The sequence below is a fragment of the Bombus flavifrons genome, chromosome 3, assembly GCF_040668555.2.
Source record: "Bombus flavifrons isolate JBK064 chromosome 3, iyBomFlav1_principal, whole genome shotgun sequence".
In the NCBI taxonomy this organism is placed as follows: Eukaryota; Metazoa; Arthropoda; class Insecta; order Hymenoptera; family Apidae; genus Bombus; species Bombus flavifrons.
The window spans coordinates 2281623-2307509 of NC_138444.1; the positions used below are offsets into that span (position 1 = coordinate 2281623).

Sequence of the window (25887 nt, forward strand, 5' to 3'; positions counted from 1 at the left end):
TTGTTGTTTCTCTTCGTGTTTTGCACTTCTACGATTTAAATTGTTAGTTATTCGATACGGAACGTTTCGTTTCGTGCTACTAATTATCAAAGTTCCACTTGACCAACCGTCCACTAGCCGTTATTACGCAAAGGTCGATTTGCGTTATACGGTTCGAACGTTCTCAGTTAAGATTATAATTGTTCAATATTTATGTCGTATTAACGACATCGATGTCGGACATCACACCGATATATGCAAATACGCTACGTTTCTTCTGAAATTTTTAAATGCGAAACAGCCACGTTCCTTCTCAGAAATCGCAATCTTCTGCACGCAAAATACTTATACCATGTATAGATACTTTCCTTCAGGATTTTCCAAACTCTGCCGCAATATTCTTAATTTTACGAATCTTTACGAAACTTTACGAAATGTCACGAATCTCTATAAAGCGATGGTGATTATAAATTCCTCTTTTCAGCATTTCCTTATCTGGACGAAATCCCCCAAGTTCAATGCCCAGTTATATAATATATATAGATAATATTTATCAGTTTCGTGTATGTTTTTCACAAATCTCCCCCATCCTTAATTTTTTTTAATTTTGCTAAATTATTTAATCCGTTATATATTAACGCGATGCTTTCTTTGAAACTTTTTAAGCCAATTCACAGAATGTCCTTAATGAGTTAATGATCCGTAAATTTTTATCTATTTTATCGACCAATTTCTGTTGACGATATTTCCATCGATTATAGGGGTAGGTGGATGGCGATCTGAACGGAAGACGAGGCTTGCGCGTAGCTTCCTGGTTGCGGTGCAACAAGTTCGGTGCTCGTTTCGCCGGCGACGGTTCACTGACACGGGGCGTCGATGCCGGCAAACGTCGTCGGGCAGGAGAATGGCGACGTGGACAACGACGGCGGCGCCGAGGTAGCGTGGTTCGTGGCTGTCCCTCGGAGCGACACACTTGACGTCGAGACGCCATCGTCGAAGGACGCATGAATATGTATACTATCGCGACTGTCCGGTGTTATCTCACGTCCAAATGAGACTCGGTGTCGATGGACGATCAATCAACACGGTGTTACGTGCTTTTCTCTTCCTTTATTCCTTTTGCTATCTTCTTTCTTTCGTTAATTTTACATCGAAGTTAGTGATTACAATCTAAAATCCGAGCAGATGGAGTTATTACTTTTTAAACGAAATCAAATATGACTTCTTTTTCTATTCTCTATTTCATCCTTTATAAATTGTGATGAATGGTGACCATGCTGGATGGAAAGATGAAGTGAAAGAAATCGATTGTGGTGAATTTCCGGTGGGTAGACTAGGATAAGTCGGTGCGTAGGAATGAATGGAGGAGCTATAGAAAAGGCTACACCCCCGCTGATTCACGATAAACTTCCACGTTTCATCTACATGTATAATTAAATCGATTTATGTTAATTTTTATGGTCTTTGCTTACAAATTGTTCTGAAATTTCATATTTTATTTATATAATATAAAATGAGAATTTCTTTATACTCTTTCAAGTTATCAGTTAGTCTTATAATCAGATGTAAAGTCCCTTTGATCGAAATTTCCAGCCGCACCTCGGTTTTTGTTATTATTGTGTACCAATTACTGTGCAAAGTTCGTGACCTTAACTCCTCGAGGAATAATCTAGCGTTACGCAACGTAATTACGTGGCATTAATCTTAAACCACGTAGTCCACGTTGGGTTCATAACACCGGATCATTAAAGGAACAATTGTGAGAAACTTTGCTTTGGACATTGTTCATGTGCACTTGAAATTTGAGTGTACCTTTTAATCAAGCAAGATGAAGGGAGACGATCGATTGATCTGCAGTGAACTGCAGTTATAAAATAAAAGTGCATCGTAAGCAGGGAGATCGATCGGGAATCCCCGGCAAATCACGCGACACGTGGACGTCCTGCCGGCATATAGGAGGCCCTTTCGTTCCCTATAGTCACTTCTTTGCCGCGCGTTGGCATAAAAAAGTGGAGCCTTGAATCCTCACGGAAGAAACAATTCGACGATCCATCAATTTTGACAGGCAATTTCACGGAGGGCGACATTGCAAAAAAGAACGCCGGCTAGTATTAGTCGATTCTTGAGGTACGCAGAAGTAACAACTCGATCTTGCTCTTGTCATTACTTGAAGTTAAATTATTCCAATTATTAATCAAATTTAAATTAAAGAATCTGTAACGAAGCTTTTAGGGTAACCTAATTAATTTGAATTATCGTTATACAGTGAAATTTATGTTTTGTAATTCATTGGTATAATATCGATTCTCTTCCATTTCGCAAAACTTTTTCATAATGGATACTATTGCATATTAACAATCTCTAATATCCAAAATCTTGAAACAACAGAAGGTCTTCAGAAGATATCCTTTCATGAACATACTTGAATAAAAATGCAGACTTTCCTCAGGATTGTTTCGTTGATCCCGAAAGAGCGAGACCGGCTGAAAAACAGAGAAGAGGAAAAGAGAGGAGGTAGAAGGTGTCGGCCTTGCGCCGATGATCGCTGCTGAAAATCAGTCAAGTTTGCGTGCCGGCTCCAGCCTGGGGCAGCTCGAGGAGGCAGCGGGCGACGGAAGTGTGGGTGGCGGCAACGAGGCTGGTGGAGCCGGCGCAACTACTACCTCGGAGCCAGGTGAGAGAGCTAATTATCCAACTTGAGATTGTGATCATCCGAGTATGTGTTCCGGGAACCGGCCACCCAGATCTCCGATCAGATACTCGTGCTAAAAGGTGGCACAACCTCTTATGGCACGTAATAATCGCTCTCCCCGATCCTGTTATCAGACAGATGAGAGATTTGGTTTGTTGAAATTCATGATGCCATAAGCCACGTCCGAGGCTATAAGTAAAATATTTCTTTAAAAAATTTGAGATTAGAAAACAAATATATTTCACATCTCTGTTCTATTGTTCTCATAAGATAAATAGTTAACTAGATTTCGCAGGTACATGATTTCGAAAGAACGTGTGCGTTTTATTATCAGATACTTTAAAAAATGAAATTTAGTAACGAAGAGCTGAAAGGGAATTGAAACATCAAAATGGAAATACAATTGGGTTTCTCAAGGGTCTATGAACGAAACGATTTAGTACCACAAAAGCTTGTGCCGTGGCTTGTACGGCGTCTACCTTCCGGACTACTTCTTGGTCTATACATATGTGTGTATATACCAAACGATATATGTGATTGAGTATTATATTTTTTCATTTCAATTCAAAAGCAAGCCATTGCTCTTCGAAATACTCCTTATTATATATTTTTTAAGTTTCTGTGGTGATAAATAAAAAAATTTTTTCCTTTGTATCTACCTATGTTCGAATGAAAAATGAATAGTTAGAATTAATGAAAAAAAGAACAAAAGGAAATCGGCAGAAAGTTCATCGACTTTTTTCTGCGATTTTCATCGTTTGTCGTGAACAGATGTAATGAAGAAAGAGGAGCAGGAGGCGGCGCAGAACGAGAATTCCCTGAAAGAATCAACTGGTTCAGTGGTAACAGTAACTACACCTAGCGGCGTCGGGACGACGGCATCGACGGTGAACGCCAACAACACTACGACGACCAACACGACGGCCGCGACGGCTTCTACGATGCCTGGTGGAGGCGCTCGCAGCGACGTAGAGGAGGAGGAGGAGGAGGAGGCAGAAGAAGAAGAGGAGGAAGACGAAGAGGAAGAGGACGTGGAAGTGGAAGGTGGAGCGGCGCAAGAGGCGGTCGGTGGCGGTCTTCTAGCAAACGAGGGTGGGGGTGGAGGCGGCATGGCCGGCTTCTGGAGGCAGAGTAGACCCTCCAGTCCCCGCATGCCGCCTCCGGAGCAGCCGGAGCACAGGCCTAAGAGCCGACACGAGCCGGCGCCCGCGAGATACAACAACCTCGGTTACTGGAGAGCCAGGAGAGTCACATTTTATAAAAATGGCGACCCGTATTTTCCTGGTATTGAGTTCAGGTAAGCTATTAAAATCTATTTGCCGTTGATGATCGTGTTACGTAGCCTGATTCTTGTCATGTGTACAAAGCGGCGCTTACGCTAGTACCCTTCTTGGGTGCAGGTGGCGTGTCCACCCTTCGTGGCCTTGATTTTGGCCTATGAATGAGATTCTCCCTGCGGCATACAAAAGATACTAACCGTACAAGCGTGATTCATTCGTTTACCAATGAGTTTCAGAGTTAAATGGCATTAATTGTGTAATATTGATGAAACGTATCGGTAAAAGGAAGTTAATTGTGAAAATCGAAGTCGTAGTTCTTATCACAGCGATAACTTGCAGGTTTAAGCCAGGAAGGGACATCGGTTCCCTGGAGGCACTCCTGGATAGGCTGTCCCTGCGAATGGACCTGCCCAGAGGGGCGCGACACATCTTCTCCATGGATGGTGATCGTAAACTCACCTTGGACGAGCTCGAAGATGGTGCCTCATACGTCGTTTCCAGCTACAAATCGTTCAAGGTAAGCGAAAAGAACTTTCTATTTATAATTTTTTATCTATAATATCGTCAGATGAAATCTTGAAGCTCAGAAACGGCGAGAGTCATTAGAAATACATATCATCAGAAAGAAATACTGCTGGGAAGAAGCATTACTTTCCAATCAGGTTACTATGCATGGTGTTTAAGACTGCTTGGAAAAAAGGGTCTTAATCGCCCACCGGCGGAAAAGTGGGTCATTCGATCTGATACATTGCACGAAGAAGAAATAAGGTCCTTAAGACACAGGATCGCGTGTATGTGTAGATCAAATCTGGTCAGGTAACAACAACCCTCCCACCCCACTTTGAACGAGAGAACCAATCTTATTACGACAGCGATAATTCAACACGTGCAGGGACTTGTGCATGGCGAAAAGTAAATATCCTTTTCTACTTGGGGCATTCGTCGCTTACGTATCGTTCGTATAATTAAAGCGAACCTAGAGCTGGTGTACACATAACACACGCTTAATATTCATGAGCCACAGCCTGTGTGCAAGAAGGTGGACGGACGTTAAAACACTGGCGACTTCTACAAATGCGTACTTTGAACGTGTTGGGCACGCATATACATACAGCTAATGCATACACACGCAAATATCAATAGGAAGCATAATAGGGCTGGCCAGGTCGCGATATAGCAATTTATAAGAAAACTGCGTATATTGCTGTCAACAATCTTTGTGTATCTGGCCCAGATCAATCTTTAAGCAGGCCACACGCAATACTAATCTGCCTAGTTTACCTAAAAAGAATTGTCACAACGATCATTGTTCTATATCAATCTTCTTTGACAAATATCAAACATTTAAAATTGTATTTTATTCAAGTCAATTCTAAAATGCTTACGTTAATCGCTGCATTATTCAAACGTAGAGCGAATCAAGGCCAATTCGAAAGGGATCGTCTACGAGATTCGAAAGTCGAGGGATTGGTTGCAGGGAAAAATTGTCCAATTAACGGCTAAACCTTTCAACTCAATTCGCCTGGAAGGCCACGGGTGTTCATTATTTTTATGAAAGCGCCGATAGGAAGGATTGGATATCATTTATCGTTGCGTCATGCCATGTGAAGGGTGGTCCACGCCCCAACCTAATTTCTAGGTTTTAAGGTGTGACCAAGCTGCTCGTTATACCGTATATCGTATCGTCGTAGTTTCTGCTTTCCTACCTCGGCTTGTGTACGATCCGTTATTTCGATCGGCGTTAGTCTCGTGTTGGGTCAGCCCTTGATCCGACAAAGTGGCTAAAGCTTATGTACGATCCTATCGTACTTATAGCAACCCTCGCATGCCGATTGAAGTCCAGAATTGGTGTTCATACACCCATGACCTATATCCTGGATTCTCATGAGCAATATCTAGACTGAGATTCACCTTGACCTATATCGTAAGAGGTCCAATCGATATTAAGCTCTCTACGAACAATCTTGTTGTTTTTAATCATAGATATCACCTAAAAATTTTAAAAGGAACAATCGAAGACTTAACGAGATTTAAATAAAAAATTGCATCAATAATTCTTCTCCATAAGAATAACTTTGTCTGCATTCGTTCTTAATGATACCGAATCTAATTGTACTAAATCAGTATCAGATACATATTTTGACTATTGTTTACCAAAGCCACGTGGCATGAAAGATCGACGTACGTAGGTGAATCTGCGGTCTTGAGGTAGGGGTGGGAGCGTGTCAACGGGACGAAAAGTGGGGGTAAGTATCACCACAGGGTTGGCTGGAAAGCGGGGTGAAAAGGGCTGGCCAATTGGATCTGCGGTTGCGCACCAGTCCACCCTCTTATGTCGCTCTGGTCCCGTTCAAATGGTACGCCATCCTATTTCGCTTAATGCCTCATTATCGTGCTTCCATGCGTTCCACTCGTCTGCATATTTTCATTCCCACCAGACCAGTCATTAATCCATCTTTCCTCCATGTCGTGATAACGGTTGCGCCTTTAAATGGACTCCAGTTTCTTCACCTCGCTACACGGATGACCCAAATTTCTTTATGGCGCTGCACCACAAAAACTTATCCCGCTGATCTTCGTCAGACTAAAATGTAGGTCGGATGCTCGATCGTTTGCCAGTTAATTCGCTTCCTTCGTGTTATTCGTGTTTTATGCATTAAGTGATTGTCCACTGTTCAATTGCTTTATATAGGAACTTTATATAATTTAGCCAGGTCGAAGCACATGCAGTTTTTGGTTCTTCCCGTTTCTTCGAAACATTTTACGCTGTTTCATTTTTTTCTTTTTTTTTTTTTTTGTAGTATATATAGTCGAGTTTCTCCAAGAACGTATGAATCACGTTGTAACATAGGAGGTTAGAGACAGGGTGAGAGGGTAGGTTTGTATTTCCGTTAAGGAGACCGATGCAGGGCTCTCAAGTCGTAGGGCAGCTAGCAAGGGAGAGACCGTATCTCATTGACCGTTGGTCAGTCCCGCAAGGGATCAATAAATACAACGTTCTCCACATAGACGATTCACAAACCGGGTTTCTACCGTTCTGTCTGAAGAAACTTGACGAAGTAGACTGATATTCTCTTAACGGTTCAAAATTTTACCCACCCTCCCTGATAAGCATAATCCATTGTTAAAAAGCGTACAATTAGAAACGAGGATCACGTTATATTTGGAAATTTATGGTTGCATTCGAAATTGCAATGAAATAGTGAGGCATGGAAGAGCGATAACATGATGAAAAATTAATGTTGCGGGATAACGGAAATGACGAGGAACCGGTGGAAGATATAGCGTCAATTACAGCCGGCTGTGAGTTGACGCAATCAATTATGTTCTGACCGTCTCTTGCAAAGGCGTTACTACTGCGGTCGGAAGTAACAGTTTATTACTACTGCAAACTTCTGAGCGCAAACGTAGTACACACGTACGTGTGACAACCGTTCATCGAAAGGCATCGATGCTATGTGACGACGTCGACCGATTCGGATGTGTGACACTGACATGGAACAGTGACTAGTCGGGCATCGAGGTCTCCGTCATTTTGATTGCTTATCGCTACGTTTCTTATAATCGTATTTGCATTTTCGTTCTATTCGTATTACCAAAATATTTAAATAAAATTTGAAGAAACAATAAGCAGAATGATGTATTGTACGCTTATACGATTCTTTTTTTCTTGAAAATGTAACTTACGTCGTTTTAGTTTACGACCATTTTTGTATTCGATCTTATCGATTGTATCTAGATTAATTCCACGGATATATTATAAATTAAGTATAAAAAGCGTCGCCAAAAATTGCCATCCTTCAGGTAGCGTTTTACAATTGAATAATCGCCACGATTATTTCTTTGTAATCGCTAGTGGCACGTTTCGAACGTAGGACGATCCGTCACGCATGTTTCGAGCTCGTTCTTCATTTTCATATCGTGCCGGCTTTCGCCGTGATAACGAGTCCTTTTTCTTTCTGAAATAGTCGGTCGCAGCTACTGTCGTGTGCACACATGTTCCCTCCCGTAAATTCATAAGGGATATAACAGCGCTGGAGAGTGTTTTTGAAAGAAATAATTGTTAACTAGTCTGAAATTCATGTCAGCCACCCTCCACCGTGATATGTCACGAACTCTAGCGCCAGAAACTTCTTGCACGTATCTGGCCTATATGCGTCACGAAATCACAAGGAATACCTTCCTAAGAAACGAATAAAATATGTAATTACAAAGAACGGATCGTTGTTGCGTTCTTATGGACGTTTCACGCGAGGCTATTCATGGGACATGGGACATGTGACATGTAAGGAAAAGATTTCGATAGCCATAATCTCGGTGAACCAAATTTTGTCCTGCTTTTATCGTCTTTGGGCCGACGAAAATATTGCATGCTTGCCTGCAAATTAATTACACGTACTCGGCAAGGGAGAGGGCGAAGAAACGAGGGAGCTAGTCGAAAAATATTTGCGACGATAAACGGACTCCTTTAAGCTCGTAAATTTTTTCGATATCCACCTCCTTTTCAGGTAGTTGTTGTTTTTCGCTCTTCTAGGCTGCATGACTGACGGCAGTCCACTTTAATTGACATTATTACGTCGATCCTGTAAGCGATATACCTTGAGTTATCGAATAATTACGCGAACATTCGATCTGATTCCAACTGATTGTAGAGTTCGAGCTGGAGAGTTCTTCATCGAGCTTCTTATTTCGTTTCGCGCTCTTTTATTTTTGACTAATACCTCCTTGCGTTTAAATCAGGTTTTACAGATGTAGAAGCTTAAGTATACAGGCTGGTATTTAATTACACGCTATTTCTTCTCTGGTCAAATTTATAGCATAAAATGAGAAGAAGAAGTTACTCGAAAATATGACTTTTAGTGACCTGATTTTCAAATTGCGATGAAGAAAAAAATGAGGAAAGTTTAATTAAGAAAATATACAGCGAGACATATGTCTACATATTAAATAGGAATGTTAATGCAATTAATAGTAAGTATAAGGTAGTTCCACGCAACGGTAAGTTCCTTCCAATTACCTCCGTAAGAAAAACTCCCGGACTTTCCTCTCGACATATCGACATGCAATTGAACGATCCGCAAAGCTGAAGGGGACGTGTAAGTGCGAATTCAAAGTGGTCAGAATGTTGCTCCGTTACCTACTTTCTTTCTCCCCTCTTCCTCCCGTTATCATGAAACACGCAGATTCGTGTTACTATTCGCATTGTAATCCGTGGCTTGGATCATTTATCGCTGGTTTTCGCGCTGAATATGTATGAGGTTCGAATTCGAAATAAATGAATTTCGGTAAGGGTCGATTAAAGAGGAGCATTTCAAGAAAACCGGTCGCGATCCGTCGTTCCCTCCGGTGCGTATTACACCAATCCACACACGTTTTCGCCACATGACGTGTATACCTCGATCGACGATATGTAAATCACTGCGGCATCCCGTCTGTATGGTATTCGTTGCCTTTTGACCAGACTGCCTGCACGCTTGTCGCAGAACATTCGCAGGACAACTACCCTGTGTGTTAAACCTTCTCTCACTCCGTATAGCACGCTCGCTCGTCACGCACTCCTGTAATATATGTCAATTACGATTTCAACTTCTTGCATGCATAAGTAGTCCCGACAACCCTCGATTTTCTTCTAATAATGCACAGAATGAAACAAAAGTAATGCAATTCTAAGTTCCAATACATCAGAACAGTAGAAAGGAATGATAGAAGAATTCTATGATATGTGGTATTAGTAACAAAAACCCATATAAATTAATTTATTTCCATCATACATTATTATATTATTTTCAAACTATCCTGCAAAATATATTTCAAAAGATTTCAGAAAGAACCTTGGTCTTTCTCTTACTGAATCTTGATAATCAATCTACTCTAAAAGTTGCAACCATTTTTATCTTAGGAATGAAACTAGTTAGTTTTCAAAGCGTCAAGACCAGCCTTCTTTTAACTATATAGAAATTATAGTAATTCATCAAAGCCCTGCTTAATATATCAAATCTTAAGTAACTCGTAGATGATTGCGCGGAACGCTTTTGTTCTATTGTATATCGAGCCTATGTGGCACTACGATACAAACAGTCGTAGGTTGTGGATGATTTTCATGTGAGCAATTTTTATATTAACATCTTACACAAAGTGCACGAAGCTAATTTAGGCAACGATCGTCGCGAAAAATCAGGGTTGTGTATACGCCACACGAGATTACTGATACGGGAAGAAAAAAAATGTTTCGTGTTAATCGGCCGAATTAACCCAACGATCGCCGCGCAAACAGCTTATCGATGCAGCGAGCCTTATCACCTGCCAATTATAGTGCCGCGCGCGTGCATTGAATGCCATATGGAAAGTGTTGGAAAATGGAAATACATTTTTTCTCACCACAAATTCGTATCAATTTTATATATAAAATACATAGCGTATTATTTTTTATCAGAATGATAGTCAACGCTCTTTCCTAACTAAAATATTCAATTCGAGTAATCGAATTAATGTTGCAAATGATAATTTATAGCCAGTGACCTGGCGCCAAAGGTTAAGGGTTGGAGTACAGTGAAGCGACCTTTCAACGGTCCTCGCTCTCTTATCAACAAGGTAGACGGTTAAGACGGATATTCACCCTGTTGTACGTTGCGAGCTAGTGTTCCAATGTAGATGAGAAAGTCAAACTCAATATCCTGTCCTGTTGTTCTCTGCGAAGGGATACATCCATGTGAAAAGCAAATAATTTTCTCCTAATAAATTATGCAACGAAGAAAAAATATAAGATAAAAAATATGATGGTTAGAATATTCTTAATAATCTCTATAGGCTGATATTCTTGACAGGATACTTGGTTATAGCGTAATCGATTGTAGAATATGCAGGATTTCATTTTCATTGAAACTGGAGGTCACGGTTAATCGAGAAAGTTCGATCTTTAATACCTGAAAAGAGATCGAATTACTCGAATCATGTGGCAGATTTTTTGCAATACGTACAAATAAATATTTAGGTCGAACGTAAAATTCTTGATAACGTAAAAGTGAAAAAAGAAAGTCACAAAAATTCTACTATTTATCAATTTGATTGCGTAAATATTGTGCAGTATGAACTGTTGTATCAGAAAGATGAATCAACGGGGTACATGACCGCGTAAATGCGTGAAAAGGTTAAGGGTTGTAGCACCCATGGTGAACCCAAAGTGTGCACCCACGCATACTTTCGTTGCGCCTTCCATCCGATCGCATACCAACAGCCGGAAGATTGTTGCACCGTGACCTTGGCCTTGCAAAGAAACATATGCGTTGACTCACACATATTGCAGTTCGCTGGCAAATCGTAATTTATGGGGACAGCGTCATAAATTACTATACGAACCAGCTAAACTCCTCGTGAATGGACTCTCGTTTCTTCTTTCTTTTTTCTACTCCTAATTGCCTTGTTTTTTTTCAGCCACACGATCGAAATGGCTATTTCATGTTACAACGTCGTGCAAACTGTTCACCTGAAACGTTGGAATCTATAGATTATATAAGTACCATATTACATAGAAAAAACAATATTGTTTCAAATTATTACGACATCCGCTTGAAATTATAAAAATTGTTTTTTCAAAGCAGGGTACATAATATTTGTGAACTTTCGTTTCATCTAGCGGCAAATACTTATAATTATGAGAAATAGATCTTTCTACGACATCGTGCCTTGGACGTCGATGAAGGGGTGTATTTTTAGTTTGTAATTTATTAATAGACACCTTCGTGAGCAGCGAACCTTACGAGGTTCGTTTCGATGGAAGAGATTGTGTAAGTCGTTCTGATTTCAAGCTTGCTTGGAGTCGATCAGATTGCGGAAACAAAGTTGACCCGTAAACTGGTTTCGAGTCTAGTCGAACAGTAAGCTTCGACAGTGATATAAGAAAGTAAATAATAAAGACTGTCCGGTAGCCTTGGACAGAATTCATGAAGTTCATTAAGAATCTAAACACGTTACAGATTTCACTAGCGATGGTGTTTATATACAATAATATTCCTTATTCTATAGTGGAAACAATCACTTACTGATATATGAGAAATTTGTAAAATTTTATTTGTTACATTGATAGTATGTATCTGTGTATTTAACATACATATAATTGACGAAAATATAAATTAAATATTAAATTTAAAATTTATAAATTAGTTATTTTAGAAATATATTTCATCGGAATTAATAACGTTACCAGATAATTCGTGAAATCTACGGATTTCCAATCGATCCTTCCCAAATTATTGCTGCTGATTCATACCACAAAAAATTATATATCTTTTCACTGTCCAAATGTTCTCCTTTTAAAGCTCGTGCCTCGAGTCCATTAAGCGTCTTAGTCACGTTGTCATGAGTATTTATTGTATATTATAAGAACAATTTGAACTTGAACTGTCTTCAATCTTTGTTATGACGTCTTCGAACATCTTTTAAACATACGTACATTTCGAAGTGTAATTTCTTAAAAAGCTAATAATTTTCGAGAAAAGAAATCACTGAATGGCTTACCTATGGGTTAAGCTTACGTCACGGAGGGTGCATTACCGGTAGGGTTGCTCGCCTGTGTGAGAAAGAGAGAGTCGTTTAACCTTCACCTTGTGTTAATCTATGCTTCCATTATCATACCAATCCCATCAAAGCTGGCATTGCATTGCAACTGCACGAGGATGAACGCGTACACATCTATTGGTCGATTGAGTTATCTTTTAATGATGAATTTCTCTGAAACTTGTTTGTATCATTGTTTGGGTCGCTTAATACAAAGTTTAAATTAATACAAGGTTTAATACAAAGAAAAATAAAAACTATCTGTGAAATAATTGAAGTGCACGATTTTATGAAATTTTGTTATTTGCCACTGATAAATTTGGAAAGATCTCAAGTATAGCAAACGATTGCAAGGTCATCGAATCTCTGGCATTCTGCCGGCAGCAGCGTGCGTGTCTCGAATTCATAAGTCGGTTTATTACACTATTAGCCTCGTTAACGTTCTTTTCATTGCCTCCCTGTCTCACTTGAATATTGACCTCATTTAGTCAACAAGGATAATTGGTCCTATACGATGTTACTTCTTTTTTCATTCGGTATGCCGCTGTATTAGGGCGTGGACGCCCTTAATTCCAAAATATGCTTTCAGCCTCATTTCCTACAGCGAACACTCATTTCCGAACGTATATCCTCATTAACAGGTGTCCATCAAGCTTCCATTTAACAAAATTTCCACTCGTCCATCATAATATACCATCATTTGTCGACAAATCATGACACAGGCGAAATTACATTAGAACTATACTTTGTAACAATCAACTGTATGCAAGAACCTTGTTATATATAAAATCACATACACGTGAGATGAAGATAAAAAAATAGTGCACCTGTAGTATATTACCTTTAAGTTGCTTATAAAGTATTCTTTATGATATGCAAAAGATAAAAAGCCATATAAGAAAAAAAAGCGATAGAAATATAAAATTTTGTACGATATAACATAAAATCTTTATGAATATAAAATTACCAACGACTAGTTTATTAACGTGTTAACTACAATTTTCCATACTTTGATAGATCTTCGATTTAAGACCAGAAAGTAAGTCAATGACTAAAAAAGACTTCTAAAGATTTTTGCATTTCTTCGAACGTGTAGTGAATCCAAACTTTTAACCAGCAATCTACGTGTCGCACGATTTGGTGAGCTATATACTCTCAAGTGCAGGGGATGGCTGTTTGGCCTTGAGACGCGATGGCTCTCCTAGAAAGCGGAGGGGGAGGGTAGGGGATGTTGCAGCCAGGGGGTTGGTTCTCCAGCCCAATGAGGCAGTACACACCCCGCCTCCAGTTGTCCATCGAACACAGTTGAGGTTGCACCTAGTGGCACAACCTTCTCACGGCCCTCGTTTGCTTTGGACACCACGTTTTCATTTGTTCCGATCGTAGTTCCCTTTGCGATCAGCTGCTGCGATTACAAGGCGTCGCCTTTTCCTCAGAAGTTTTCCGTTCTTTTTTACGAACCCGTGTCGTTCATACAATTATAGAGTCAAATTAAAGTCTTCCAATCTACGAAGTACAGTTGTATGATTAAAACAGAAGAAATAACAGTCTGTTACATGTGCGACTGTTTCTAAGTTCTCGAAATAAAATTTTTCGATCTGTTATATAAGGTATTATTAGAAGAATTAAAAAGATTAAAGAAGAACTAAGGGTTACTGTGTGCAAGTGATGGAAAAGAATGTGAACAAGCAAGGATAAAGTTTACTGTTCAGTGAAGAACGTTCTCTAAGGACTGTGAATATCGTTGAGTGAGACTACAGTGATCTAGGTTCACCATTGAGTCGGCAAGTTCCTCGTCCCGCTCGGACTTGGAGCCGGACTTTGGCGCCGGCGGAGACAAGGCGGACTCTTATAGCGACTCCGAGCTAGAGTCCTGTAGCCCTAAATCCTGGGACGGCTGCGACAGTTTTGTCGTGTTGATGAGCGATTCCTTTGAAGTTATATCGCTGCCGGCCGATATGTTGCAGGTCCTCCAAATCCTAATTAGATTCTATTAATGTTAAATTATAGTGGGTGAAACAAATATAGTGAGGCACTTTGTGATATAAAGTGTTAACAATTAAAATGAATATTTAAACCTTAAAGCCACTAGTATAGTTTCACTATATTTATTTAACCAATCATACGCCAGTGCCGTTAGAAATAATTAATGGAATTACTTGAGGTTTTCACGACTTGTTTTTAACTTATTATCTAACTTGGAATAATAGCCGGCCAGCTACGGAAAGAAAAGCAACACCTGGTACACGAGTCCTACTGGCGGCGGTAGCAGAGGTGGAGCAAGCGTTGGAGGTGGTGTCGGAGGATGGCAAAGTAGACCACCAGCGGTGGCGAGTCTTAGCAGGAAAGCTTCCATCACCGACGAAGCACCACCTCCTGGCGGTGGAAAGCCTTCTTCGGGACGTGTCATACGAATCGTTAACAACCATGACCATACAGTACAGGTAGTAATTACAAAGCACATCTAAAACGTATTTCAAATTTCTTTATATTTTTCTTTTTTATGAGTTACAACTAATTGATTTCAGTGTCGAGTCTTGTTGAACCTCCGTACTTCGCAACCGTTCGAAGAAGTGCTGGAAGATCTTGGACAAGTATTGAAGATGAATGGGGCCAAAAGAATGTTCACAGTTTCAGGTCAAGAGGTAAAATACTGCAATAGAAATAAGTATTGTAAAAATTCACGTGAAATACAATAAAAATCCGTGGCCGAAATTGTCGAGAAGGATGACGTACATCGTGATCGATTGGTGTACGTTCGTGAACGGCCGAAACGTGGGCGACTCGAAAGTTTATCAGCGATTTATGCAAATCGAAGACATTGGCTCGGCATCGTACTTATAAAATCTGCTTGAATAATGTTTGTCCATAAATATGCATGCGATGGTGGGGGTAGAAGCGTCGAAACGAAGCGTGACGATATCGGGGTCGACTTCTTTACAATAAATGGAATAGGGTCGTTGATTAACTCTCTTTTCAATCGCCTCCGAACGATCTTTTTATTATACTCAAAAATATCGTTGGTAATTAGGGAATAAAATTCCTGAAACAAGAAATAGGTCATTAAGCGATACAAACAAAATTCCGCTTCAATAGATACTGAAATTCACATCTTGTTAATGCAAAAAGATAGCAGATGGAAGTAAGATATTATTATTCCTGTTTCTCATCGTTGCATGTTATTTTAATCATTTTTGATTCGAGTTTCACAACGTCATAGCAGATTACACGATTATACGTTCTGGTGATCGCGGCCGTTGTAAGTCGGTTGGAGGCTCGTGGGAAAAAAGGTCAGAGATCCATCTTTCCAGGTCACGACCGTATATGAATTTCAAATTGACCAATTTTCTTTAGCGAGCATTCGACTACCTTATGCATCATCGTGTATACACCCTGTGACGTCTACGTCAACAGTGACGTTTGCGACACGATTCCGACACGGGAACAAAATGTGTCTAGGTTCATTCATTTTGACACCTACATTCCTCCCTCGCATTTGTTTTTACCAATACCGCATCCTTAGAATTTATAATCAAGGATAATTTTTTAAAGACAACATTAAAAACAAAACCACAATTTTTCATCTGTTTCTAAATTAAATGATTATACCGTTGACAGGTAAGAAGTTTCTCGCAACTAAGGAACGAATTCGCTGACGTGGATACCTTTTATCTGGGTACTGGGTCGGGGATGGGTATAGCTGGTGCTGTTACCGCATCCCCAGCAAGAAGATCCAGATCACGAGGACCACCTACTGTGGTCGAGGATATCGGCCGTCAAAGACGAGCTCGTAGCAAAAGCAGACCACGCGCTTTGTATGCCCCTGATTCAGACGTCGTCCGAGTAAACGGTTCTCCATATCGCTCTTCGCTTATCCATTATGTACACCGATTATCTAATTGTAAATAACGATATTAAACGAGCACATTACGCTCTTTCTAAATAGATTATAGCGTTGTCGAGGTATTGCGAGACGAACCAGCTAGAGTGACTATTCGAGGATTGAGACGATCCTTTTATCCACCTTCCCACCTGCCACCGGTGGACAATTCTCCGCCGGATAAGAAGCTGCAACTTGAATGGGTTTACGGATATCGGGGCACCGATACCCGAAGAAATCTCTGGGTTCTACCGAGTGGAGAACTTTTGTACTATGTCGCTGCCGTGGCTGTTCTCTTTGACAGAGAGGAAAATGCACAACGGCACTATGTGGGCCATACGGAGGATATTACGTGCATGGAGGTATTATTGTTGGTTTCAGTTGGGACTTTAACTGGATTATAATCGATCGGAAAGATATTGCGGGAACCTAAAATAGATCAGACGTTAAAATCAAAAAATGTAAAAAGATAATTTAATATCTCCGGAATTTTAAGATCGAATAAATGTGATTAAATGTTTCAACGTATTCGCTTAATGTATATGTAGGTTCACCCAAGTAGAGAGCTGGTGGCATCCGGACAAAAAGCTGGTAGACACAGAAAAGCGCAACCACACGTTCGCATATGGTCAACAGAGACTCTGCTTACTCTGTACGTGTTCGGAATGACTGAGTTCCAGATGGGCGTCTCCGCGTTAGCATTCTCTCAACTGGTAAAATATCACACCCAAATGCACGCATACGCAATACTAATGTACTAACATAACGCGAACCTAAATATCGTATAAAAAAGAATTGAACAACGAGCATATTTCTATATGATTCTCGGTGCACAGAACGGGGGTAGTTACGTATTAGCGGTTGACGCTGGCAGGGAGGCGATACTCTCAGTGTGGCAGTGGCAATGGGGCCATTTGTTGGGTAAAGTGGCGGTAAGCTTTTCTCCACCTACTTCGCGCACGCTACAATGTCATGATCATATATCATAATGTCCGTGTGTAATACCAATTTTTATAGACCATGCAGGAGGACTTAACCGGTGCAGCTTTTCATCCTCTCGACGACAATCTGCTGATTACGCACGGTAGAGGTCACTTGACCTTCTGGAATCGGCGGAAAGACGGTTTCTTTGAAAGGACGGACATTATCAAACCTGTACGTTGCAATGTGAAGTAAACGTGTGCTCGTCTATTTGGAGCTACTTACTGATTCTGGTTTTCCATTTAAGCCGTCCCGTACGCACGTGACTAGCATCCAATTCGAGCAAGACGGAGATGTCGTCACGGCAGATAGCGACGGTTTCATCACCGTTTACTCCGTGGATGCGGATGGTGCATACTTTGTACGAATGGAATTTGAGGCGCATAATAAAGGCATTAGCTCACTTGTTATGCTATCAGAGGGAACGTTGCTCTCTGGTGGAGAAAAAGACCGTAAAATCGCCGCGTGGGATTCTCTTCAGAATTACAAACGTATCACGGATACTAAAGTATGCGTGTAACCTAGATTTTAATTAATAGTCAAGTATTATATGTTATGCTATTTCTGAATATTACATTACATAGTTACCAGAGGCAGTAGGAGGTGTGCGAAGTATCTATCCTCAGAGACCAGGAAGGAACGACGGAAATATTTATGTTGGAACTACCAGGAATAATATTTTAGAAGGTTCTCTTCAAAGAAGGTTTAATCAAGTCGTATTTGGCCATGGGAGGCAGTTGTGGGGCCTTGCTGTGCATCCTGACGATGAAGTGTTCGCTACTGCGGGTCATGATAAGAATATTGCTCTTTGGCGAAGGCATAAACTCTTGTGGACGACGCAGGTATTAATTTAAATCTTCAAATTTTCACATTCAAATAAAAATTGTTAAATCTTAACTAAAATTCAAATTCAAATGTAACGTTTGTTTAGGTCGGTTTCGAGTGCATTTGCATAGCTTTCCATCCTTTTGGAGTTGCCCTTGCCGCTGGTTCTTCTGAAGGTCATCTCTTGGTCCTCGCCGCAGACACAGGGGCAGCTGTAGCAACCCTTAGAGTTTGTGGTTCACCTTTATCATGCATTGGCTATAATCCAAGTATGATACACATATAAAACATGATTATATATTTGTATATTTTTGTACGTTGATTATAAAAGATATAAGATTTTATTTTTGTTGAACAGCGGGAGAAATTGTGGCAATGGGTTCTCAGAATGGTAGTGTATATCTCTTTAGAGTATCTAGAGACGGATTCTCGTACAAGAAGAGCAACAAGATCCGCGGAACGCAACCATTAGTGCAGCTCGACTGGAGTTCCGATAGCAGATTTCTCCAGACTGTTACACAGGACTACGACTTAGTATTCTGTAACGTTGATTCTTTTTATAATTAAATTAGCTTTAAACTTTAAAGAAAATAAATATAACTTAAAATACATTTTTCAGGGGATGTGAAAGCCTTATCATCGGAGAAGAGTCCATTAGTTATGAAGGACGTGAAATGGTACACGCACAACTGCATGGTTGGATACATGGTATCTGGTAAGTATACGCAAGTTCTGCAACAGTAAAAGCAACACTGTACATTATTATTATTACAGTTTCAGGATTATTAAAATAATATTTAACAATACTATTTACAGGAATGTGGAATAATCGTTATTATCCGTTAACGACTGTTCTAACTACGTCAAGTAGGTCAGCAGCTCATGACATGTTAGTCAGTGGTGATGCAGAAGGCTATCTGAGACTTTTCAGGTATCCATGTACCAGTGCTAAGGCCGAATACGTCGAAGAAAAAGTGTATAGTTCCCTAGTGGCCTGCGCTAGATTTCTCTACAACGATCAGAATGTCGTCACCGTCGGTGGGACCGACGCTGCGCTCATGCTTTGGGAACTAGTCGACGAGTAGATAAAAGGACTACCTCTTGTTATAAATTTTGCCTTTGTCTTCAATAGTCTGGTAACTAGACTATTAACGCGATCTGTACAAAATCGCGATGATTCGTTCCATTGTGGAACTTTTTTAATACCAATGAACAAACGCGACAAACGTTTATCTTCTTATCATTGCGCTGAATACAGTTCAGTAACATGCGTTCAGCAGTTCGTCCTCAGCGAAAGAATTGAACGGCTGAGTTGATACTTAGCAAATTTTGCAAACGTTTTCATTCAACTTGATTCGGTTGCCAAGCATGTTTTTTCCGGCGATAATGTGTTCGTCGTTTATTATCCAATATCCAACCTGAAAAGCGTTAAAACTGTCTGGCATGTTTATCTGTGGCCTCACTTTTGTGTCGATGAATCTTTCTAGAGACAAGGAGACATTTTTCACGTTTCAAGTATAGTTTCATGCAGTAGCAACGCAGTTCGCGCTTTATTCCCTGAAACGTTGAAAGAAGTAGTTTGATATTTGTAAACGAAAGGAAGATAAGATCTACTAAAAATATATTGCATCGCTCGACTGTCTTGAAGTTAAGCGTCTTGCAGGTGCAATACATTCACTTTTTACATCCGTTACCACATCATAACATCTTGTGAATTTCTCCAAGACATCCACCTCCACGAAATAATCCGTACACGATGTTTTTAATTATTTTTACTTCTTAAGACCAACATTTGACCAGAATTTCTCATTACACGTTTAAAGATCGGAACTTCTGTTATCGACGATAGTAATAGCGAAGGACAAGAATCTATCTTCCCTTCCTTCAACTGTTTTGCCATTGTCGTATTACGACTTCTTGTATGCATTTATGATAACAGCGACAAACGATAATGTTATCACGCTACAACGATGCAGTACATTACTAAAGTCGTAATGAAAGCAATACAAATAGGCACACGTTATATGTGTATCAAGTAGGAGTATAAAAGAAAAAGAAGCAAAAAAAAAAGAAACAATATGTGCACGTTCAGGAGCGTGCAATTTTTGAGGCGCTGGCGCCCCTTGGTAGATTTTAAGTAATGGAGATAGATTTAAACAGAAATTGATATGAAGACGATAAATATTACATGCACCTTTGTGCCGGGACGATGGTCAATTCGTTTTTTTTCATTGTTTCGAAGATTTTAGAGAAAATGCTGTTGCGGGTCAACGCGTCTCTCCGTCGATTCTCCCTTTTGTTCACACCCATTTCTAGAGAAAACAAATTGATGAAGTATAGGGAAAAATATACAGAGTTTAAACGATATGTTACATTACAGAAATATATATTATATATATAAATATATACATATAGTAGTAGATGCAAATGATAACACGAGAATCTCTCATGTTAGCAAGCTATGCTCGGGATCGTCACTGCCATGGCATCGAGTTCGAAATTTTTTCACAGCCTGCATGCTTCAAAATACTGCTTTCTCTGAGAGAGAGCTCGTGTGATCGAATCTATTTCAGGATACTGATCACCGTGAGCCTTTATCCGAACCTTTAAACGAACTCTTATCGACGATTCAAACCTGCTTTTGCGTTCTATTATTTTATTATGTATTGAGCGAATATCAGACTACACCTGTTACTTTTCTAAGGAAATTTGAATATATGAACTTTGCGATCATTTTTAGAAAGAAGTTGAAATATCTGCGAAAGTAAATAAATTCGTATATTATAAGAATCATTGTAAAAAAAAATGTTTCAATCGCAGGCGGAACTGAATTTTGCTCTTCGATGCGTCCTGAAACAAAAACGAAAAGGATTCAAACGATCCCTCAAATCTTTAGCATAAAATCGTAACAGTGTAGAAAGCTATCTTACTACAATAAATTCTGCACATTAGATATAAAATGATTGAATCATTACTATTAACTATTAGACGTATTCTAAAAATAATGAAAAATTTTTTTTACTACAGGTAATCAGTAAGAGTAAAGTATACACAACTAGTAACTCAAAGCGATTCTTTATTATTAATAATTTTATTTCTTACACTATGAGTGTTCTTGGTAAGCGTCTAAGTGGTTCATTTTCCTTTCATCCTCTCAAACTTAACACGTCCACGTCTCCTTTCCTCCTTTGAAACATCTTTCTCTCATTTTTTCACATCGAACTTCGTATCGCATAGCTATTCAAGGATAGAAAGGTATGAACGTGCCGGCCGCATTCGTGTTCAAAATGTCTATGCGCTACGAAAAAACAGCTGTTTAAAATTCGGCCAAGTAGAAAACAGGAACAAATACATAAAAGAATGTAAACCAGTACAATTTATATCAGAAAAAAGCCAATTACTAATTACTGAACAATTTCCTTATCGTGTTTTCCAATGCTTAATCGCTTTATTTCACGAGACGCCATACTCTACCTGTGATGATTTATTATTCAGTTTCATCATCAGTTTAAATCGTGATAAATGCGTGCTAAGTGGTTATTTTATAAATGGAACTTGAACAAAAAATGCGTATAATTACAATTGGAGCGCATGAAACATACTCGAACAGAAATGTTTCGCGGAACGTGCGAGAAAGTTTTGAATTGAAAACGAAGTTTCGTTTTGAACTACAAAGTTACTGTCAAGTGATTATTCCATTCTTCCTCTATGATATACAGACTAGATAATACAAGAAGGAAAGCCACCCGTACGTCCGTGTTTTGGAAGCTTTTGCCGTGTTTTCCTTTTCTCTTTTTTTTATCTCTAGTATTAACAATCGCGCGCTTGATCTTTTTAGACACAAGTATCAGCTGTTTTTATCCATTGTCCTTCCTCTATTCCTATAAAGTTTTATTTATGCCGAGTCTGTAGTGACTATTTTACGTTTTATTTTTTGCTTCAAAATGAATAAAATTTAACTTAATTTGTATACATTATCTGCTAACTAAGAGCTGGTGTCTTAAAAATTTAATTCCTTGACATAAATATAATATAATATAATAAATATATAATATAACCTTGACATTATTGAAAGTAGAGGAAAATAATGAATAAAAAACTGACACGTGCGTTGTAAAAGACCTTATAATACGGTCCTACAGCGCCGCGGAATCGAGGTACGACGAGAGGTTATTAATCCCCTCTGAAGACAGGCTCTAAGCGCGGCGCGGGGGAGCTCTGTGTTGTATTCCATTGAAATTCCCAAAGCTTCCTCGATCGCGCCGTGATAGCCCACTTTAGAGGTCTTAGCCGGTAGGATCCGGCACTATCTCGCAACCTCCTCATCCACATGATTAAGTTAGATTGTCGAACTTTTTCCTCTCTTCATCCTTTCGCTCTTCTTCTAATTTTCTTCTCTCTTCATCATTTCGTTCCTCTTGTAATTCCGCCATCTCCTCATCTTTTTGTTTCTGTCCCAATTCTCTTCTCCCTTCATGCTGTTGCTCCTGCTCCAATTCTCTCCTCTCTTCAATCTCTCGTTCTTGTCGTTTTGTTACGTTTTTCACAGAATTATCAGATCTCTCTTGCGATAGGCCAGCTTTGGTGAACAAATGGATCGGCCGTTGGAATCCTTTCGATGGGTGTGGAGGTATCGATAACACCTCATATTTGGAAAAGCCGACTTCAGAAGATAAGAGATACTGCGTGAAGCTATGCGGTCGAAATTCAATACTCTCATAATTCTTATATATCCGTTCCTATGGCAAGAAAACAAAGTAACATATATCAATTTTAGGATAACATAATGATTAAATATACCTTTTAAAACAAGTAGGGAAATACTTACTGTAAGATTTTTTTTCTTGGTGTAACTACTCCAACCTTGGGGTTCTAGTAATAAAACTCCGCCAGGGCGTAATTGTGCGTACATACGCCTGAAAGCCTGTTTTAAACCTGCATCTCCGAAATTCAAGTGTATCCATTTAGTTATCGACAGACAAAGAATTGTGTCGAACTGCGGCTGTTCTGTACATAATAGTGAATCGTCCTCGAGCACGTAATTACCCTAAAAATAAATATATTAAAATTTTTTAGAACTTAAATTTACGTGATATAGTATATGTAATTTAATACAATACCTGTACAAAAGTGACATTGTAAGGGAAACCTCTGTGACTTTTATTCTTTGTGAAACCTGGAATGTCAACTGGACCATAAATGATTGGCATAGATATTGGAAAGAAGTTTACATCTTGGTGATCACTATCCTCGTTACCAGCAGGAGACTGTGCACAATTGACATAATGTTTAATATTTTTTCGAGCTATATTGATGAGTGTTCTATCAATATCTATACCAGTTACACTGCGGGCAGAGAAATCTCTTGCAACAGAAAGAGTAATATGACCAATGTTGCAACCAATGTCTAATACATCTTTGTCAATAAATAAATATTTGTACTGTACAAATACTGTCAGTCTTGTATCCATATCATTATGAGAATTACGGTATCCATAATACCTGTTGTAATTTCCATATTGATAACGAGCATCTTTCTCTCTGAACCTAGGCATTGTTTGTTTCTTCTTCTTATCTTGACTTGGCCTATGCAGTGGTCTAGTCTTCCAACCTCCAGGTTGTGGAATTACAGGACTGACAATTTTATCTTTAACATCCACTTTCCTTAACCTTTTGTCTTTAGGTTCCTCTAAACCTTTCAAACGTAATTTATTCTTGTCTTTCTGTGAACTTTCTGGTTTTGTCTCTTTAGGCTGACTGGATGAATTAGTCGGTGATGAATTCAGTGGTAGTTGTTGTTGCTCTGCCACAATATTGTCTAGAACACTTTGTTCCATGGTTTCTACAATATCAACAGCATCACAGTCTTTAATTTTGATTTCAGTGGAATCACTTGCATCATTCCCAGAACCAGAAGATGCCCGTTTTTTCTTTCTATTTCGTCGCTTAGAACATTTCTTAGTTGGGGATATAAGTTGTTTTTCATATTCCTCATTGTCATTACAATTGCTTAGATTCAAAGGGTCACAGATATTTGGTGGAATTATAACTTCAATAACCTCTGTTTTATGTCTAGGTGTGGGCAATGGGCTAGACTTAGGTGTAACAGCATTCATAGCTCTATTTATTTCTTCATCCTGCATGCTATTTAAATTTAAAGGATCACGTATGTTACCACCAAGTAAAAATTTTGTGGGTGGAATAATTGCACCTTCCTTCTTCCTACGTTTATATGGTGGAAAGAATTTACCATTGCTAATAAAACTCTGTAAACGTTTCCTACCAAACTTAAAATGACGACTGTCTTCGTGCTTGTGTTTTTTATGAGAAGAATTAAATGTCTTTCTTGATTTTTCATTTTCCTTCTTAGTAATATGACCCATTTTGGTGGACCGATCAACTTGTGTGGATGACATCTTTTAGAATCTAAAAAGAGAATTGCAGAAATTAGATTTAGATTTTGTGATAAAAATTAATAAATACCATTAAAAAGATAACAATTCGAAAAAATCAACATAAATAGCAAACCTAAATTAAAAAATATTGCATGAAACTCGGATTATATTTATTTAACATGGTATGTGTAAATTCTACATAGTCGATGAAAATTTTGGTACTAAAATTCCGAACTATCTGAGCACATAAACGTTATCAAAGAATACGTAAAACATAAAAGAAAAGGCGTTGTAGTAGGCTTTAAGGTAATCTCCTTCTATAATGAATAACCGAACAACGAACGCATTATCACATAAGAATTTATTACATAAAATCTTGTTCGTACATATTACGTACATAAATTTAAAAGAATATTTCCTAGTGGTTGAAGCAATTATTTGTCGTTCCGCGAACTATTTAAAATCACGTGACTTTAAAAGTATTTGTACACCTAATATTTTTATAATAACTCAATTAAGTTAGTAAGCATTCAATTGGGATCGAAACAAATTTATATATTAAAAATAGAAAAAAGTTTTTTATTTAATAAAAAATAAACCATCATAACCATCTCCTCAGTGACACTATATGACTTTTTTATTTAATTTTAAAGACGGCGTCGAGACGAATTCAAGGGTGTCATAAACAATTAATTTTCTCCTATAAGTTCTTAAGAAAATCAAAAGCAGATAAACAAATACTATTTTAATTGTCAAATTTTTATGTTTATTATATGATACTTTTATAACGCATTATTGAAAATAGTTGTATGTTATTTTCATACGTAGAACATTGTTAATGTAAATAGTTTTTAATGTATTAATTGATCGTTTAAAGTTATTGCAAAAAATGTAGGTATACAAATATCGTTTTGACCCACGGTATTCTCGACTCTCTGTGTAAATTTATCATTCCCGCGACCACGCATGCGCAGATTATGGTTTATGGCGTTTTGTAAACGAATGGTCGTCTATGCCTACAGTTTTCGTTTTGGATTTTTCCCTTTAGATGCCTTGCTAAACGTATAAACTTACTGTCAAATGTCTTGCACCCGACTTTGGTTTCAGTTCGGTGTACTTCTTGCTCGCATTAAGCACAAAAATCCACGTTTGTCACAAAATATGTGATGCACCCAGCTTCGAACTGTCGTTGTGCGCCCATCAACGATGGCGAATAGCTGCTTTGCTTGCTTTGCTCAAACTCCATTTTCTATGTGGGTACCCGAATGAAACGAACATAGCTTCGGCAATTTTCGGCTCCGA

At 38.9% G+C, this 25887-nt stretch overlaps 2 protein-coding genes and 1 long non-coding RNA gene across 6 annotated transcripts; 1 reads left to right on the forward strand and 2 right to left on the reverse strand.

The window, feature by feature from the left end:
* Window positions 1–1982: 1982 nt before the first annotated feature.
* Window positions 1983–21484, forward strand: DCX-EMAP (Doublecortin-domain-containing echinoderm-microtubule-associated protein). Of its 2 annotated transcripts, XM_069110206.1 has the most exons (17): window positions 1983–2106; window positions 2429–2653; window positions 3443–3968; window positions 4291–4468; window positions 14715–14948; window positions 15033–15149; window positions 16123–16354; window positions 16451–16746; window positions 16933–17097; window positions 17221–17316; window positions 17402–17539; window positions 17613–17873; window positions 17950–18207; window positions 18297–18459; window positions 18549–18731; window positions 18810–18905; window positions 19007–21484. In XM_069110206.1, exons 2-17 carry the CDS (start codon window positions 2518–2520, stop codon window positions 19273–19275), a joined length of 3348 nt encoding a protein of 1115 aa, XP_068966307.1. In that variant the 5' UTR covers window positions 1983–2106; window positions 2429–2517; the 3' UTR covers window positions 19276–21484. The 2 variants fall into 2 exon arrangements, with proteins under 2 accessions (XP_068966307.1, XP_068966306.1); XM_069110205.1 differs by lacking the exons at window positions 1983–2106; window positions 2429–2653 and having other exon boundaries at window positions 3448–3968.
* On the reverse strand, window positions 9722–12968 carry LOC138177911 (uncharacterized). Of its 3 annotated transcripts, none has more exons than XR_011172565.1 (5): window positions 12583–12968; window positions 12466–12517; window positions 12152–12383; window positions 11308–11434; window positions 9722–11214 (listed from the first exon to the last, which is right to left on the reverse strand). It is a non-coding gene; the product is annotated as an uncharacterized LOC138177911 (long non-coding RNA). The 3 variants fall into 3 exon arrangements; XR_011172566.1 differs by lacking the exon at window positions 12152–12383 and having other exon boundaries at window positions 9722–10874; window positions 11150–11214; window positions 12583–12964; XR_011172564.1 differs by lacking the exon at window positions 12152–12383 and having other exon boundaries at window positions 12583–12959.
* A 485-nt stretch (window positions 21485–21969) lies between the features above and the next one.
* On the reverse strand, window positions 21970–25838 carry LOC138178402 (probable RNA methyltransferase Y17G7B.18). Its single transcript, XM_069110214.1, has 4 exons — window positions 25660–25838; window positions 23311–24616; window positions 23019–23237; window positions 21970–22929 (listed from the first exon to the last, which is right to left on the reverse strand). Exons 2-4 carry the CDS (start codon window positions 24604–24606, stop codon window positions 22525–22527), a joined length of 1920 nt encoding a protein of 639 aa, XP_068966315.1. The 5' UTR covers window positions 24607–24616; window positions 25660–25838; the 3' UTR covers window positions 21970–22524.
* Window positions 25839–25887: the final 49 nt, after the last annotated feature.

Bases quoted from the DNA above. Each gene is read 5' to 3' on its own strand.
- LOC138178402 (XM_069110214.1), bottom strand. From the start codon at position 24,606: ATGTCATCCACACAAGTTGATCGGTCCACCAAAATGGGTCATATTACT. The intron at 23,238-23,310 runs GTATTGTATTAA...ATTTATTTTTAG, and splicing joins ACAATGTCACTTTTGTACAG to GGTAATTACGTGCTCGAGGA. The intron at 22,930-23,018 runs GTAAGTATTTCC...TTCTTGCCATAG, and splicing joins CCAAGAAAAAAAATCTTACA to GAACGGATATATAAGAATTA.
- DCX-EMAP (XM_069110206.1), top strand. From the start codon at position 2,518: ATGATCGCTGCTGAAAATCAGTCAAGTTTGCGTGCCGGCTCCAGCCTG. The intron at 4,469-14,714 runs GTAAGCGAAAAG...TTGGAATAATAG, and splicing joins CCAGCTACAAATCGTTCAAG to CCGGCCAGCTACGGAAAGAA. The intron at 16,355-16,450 runs GTTCTCCATATC...CTTTCTAAATAG, and splicing joins AGACGTCGTCCGAGTAAACG to ATTATAGCGTTGTCGAGGTA.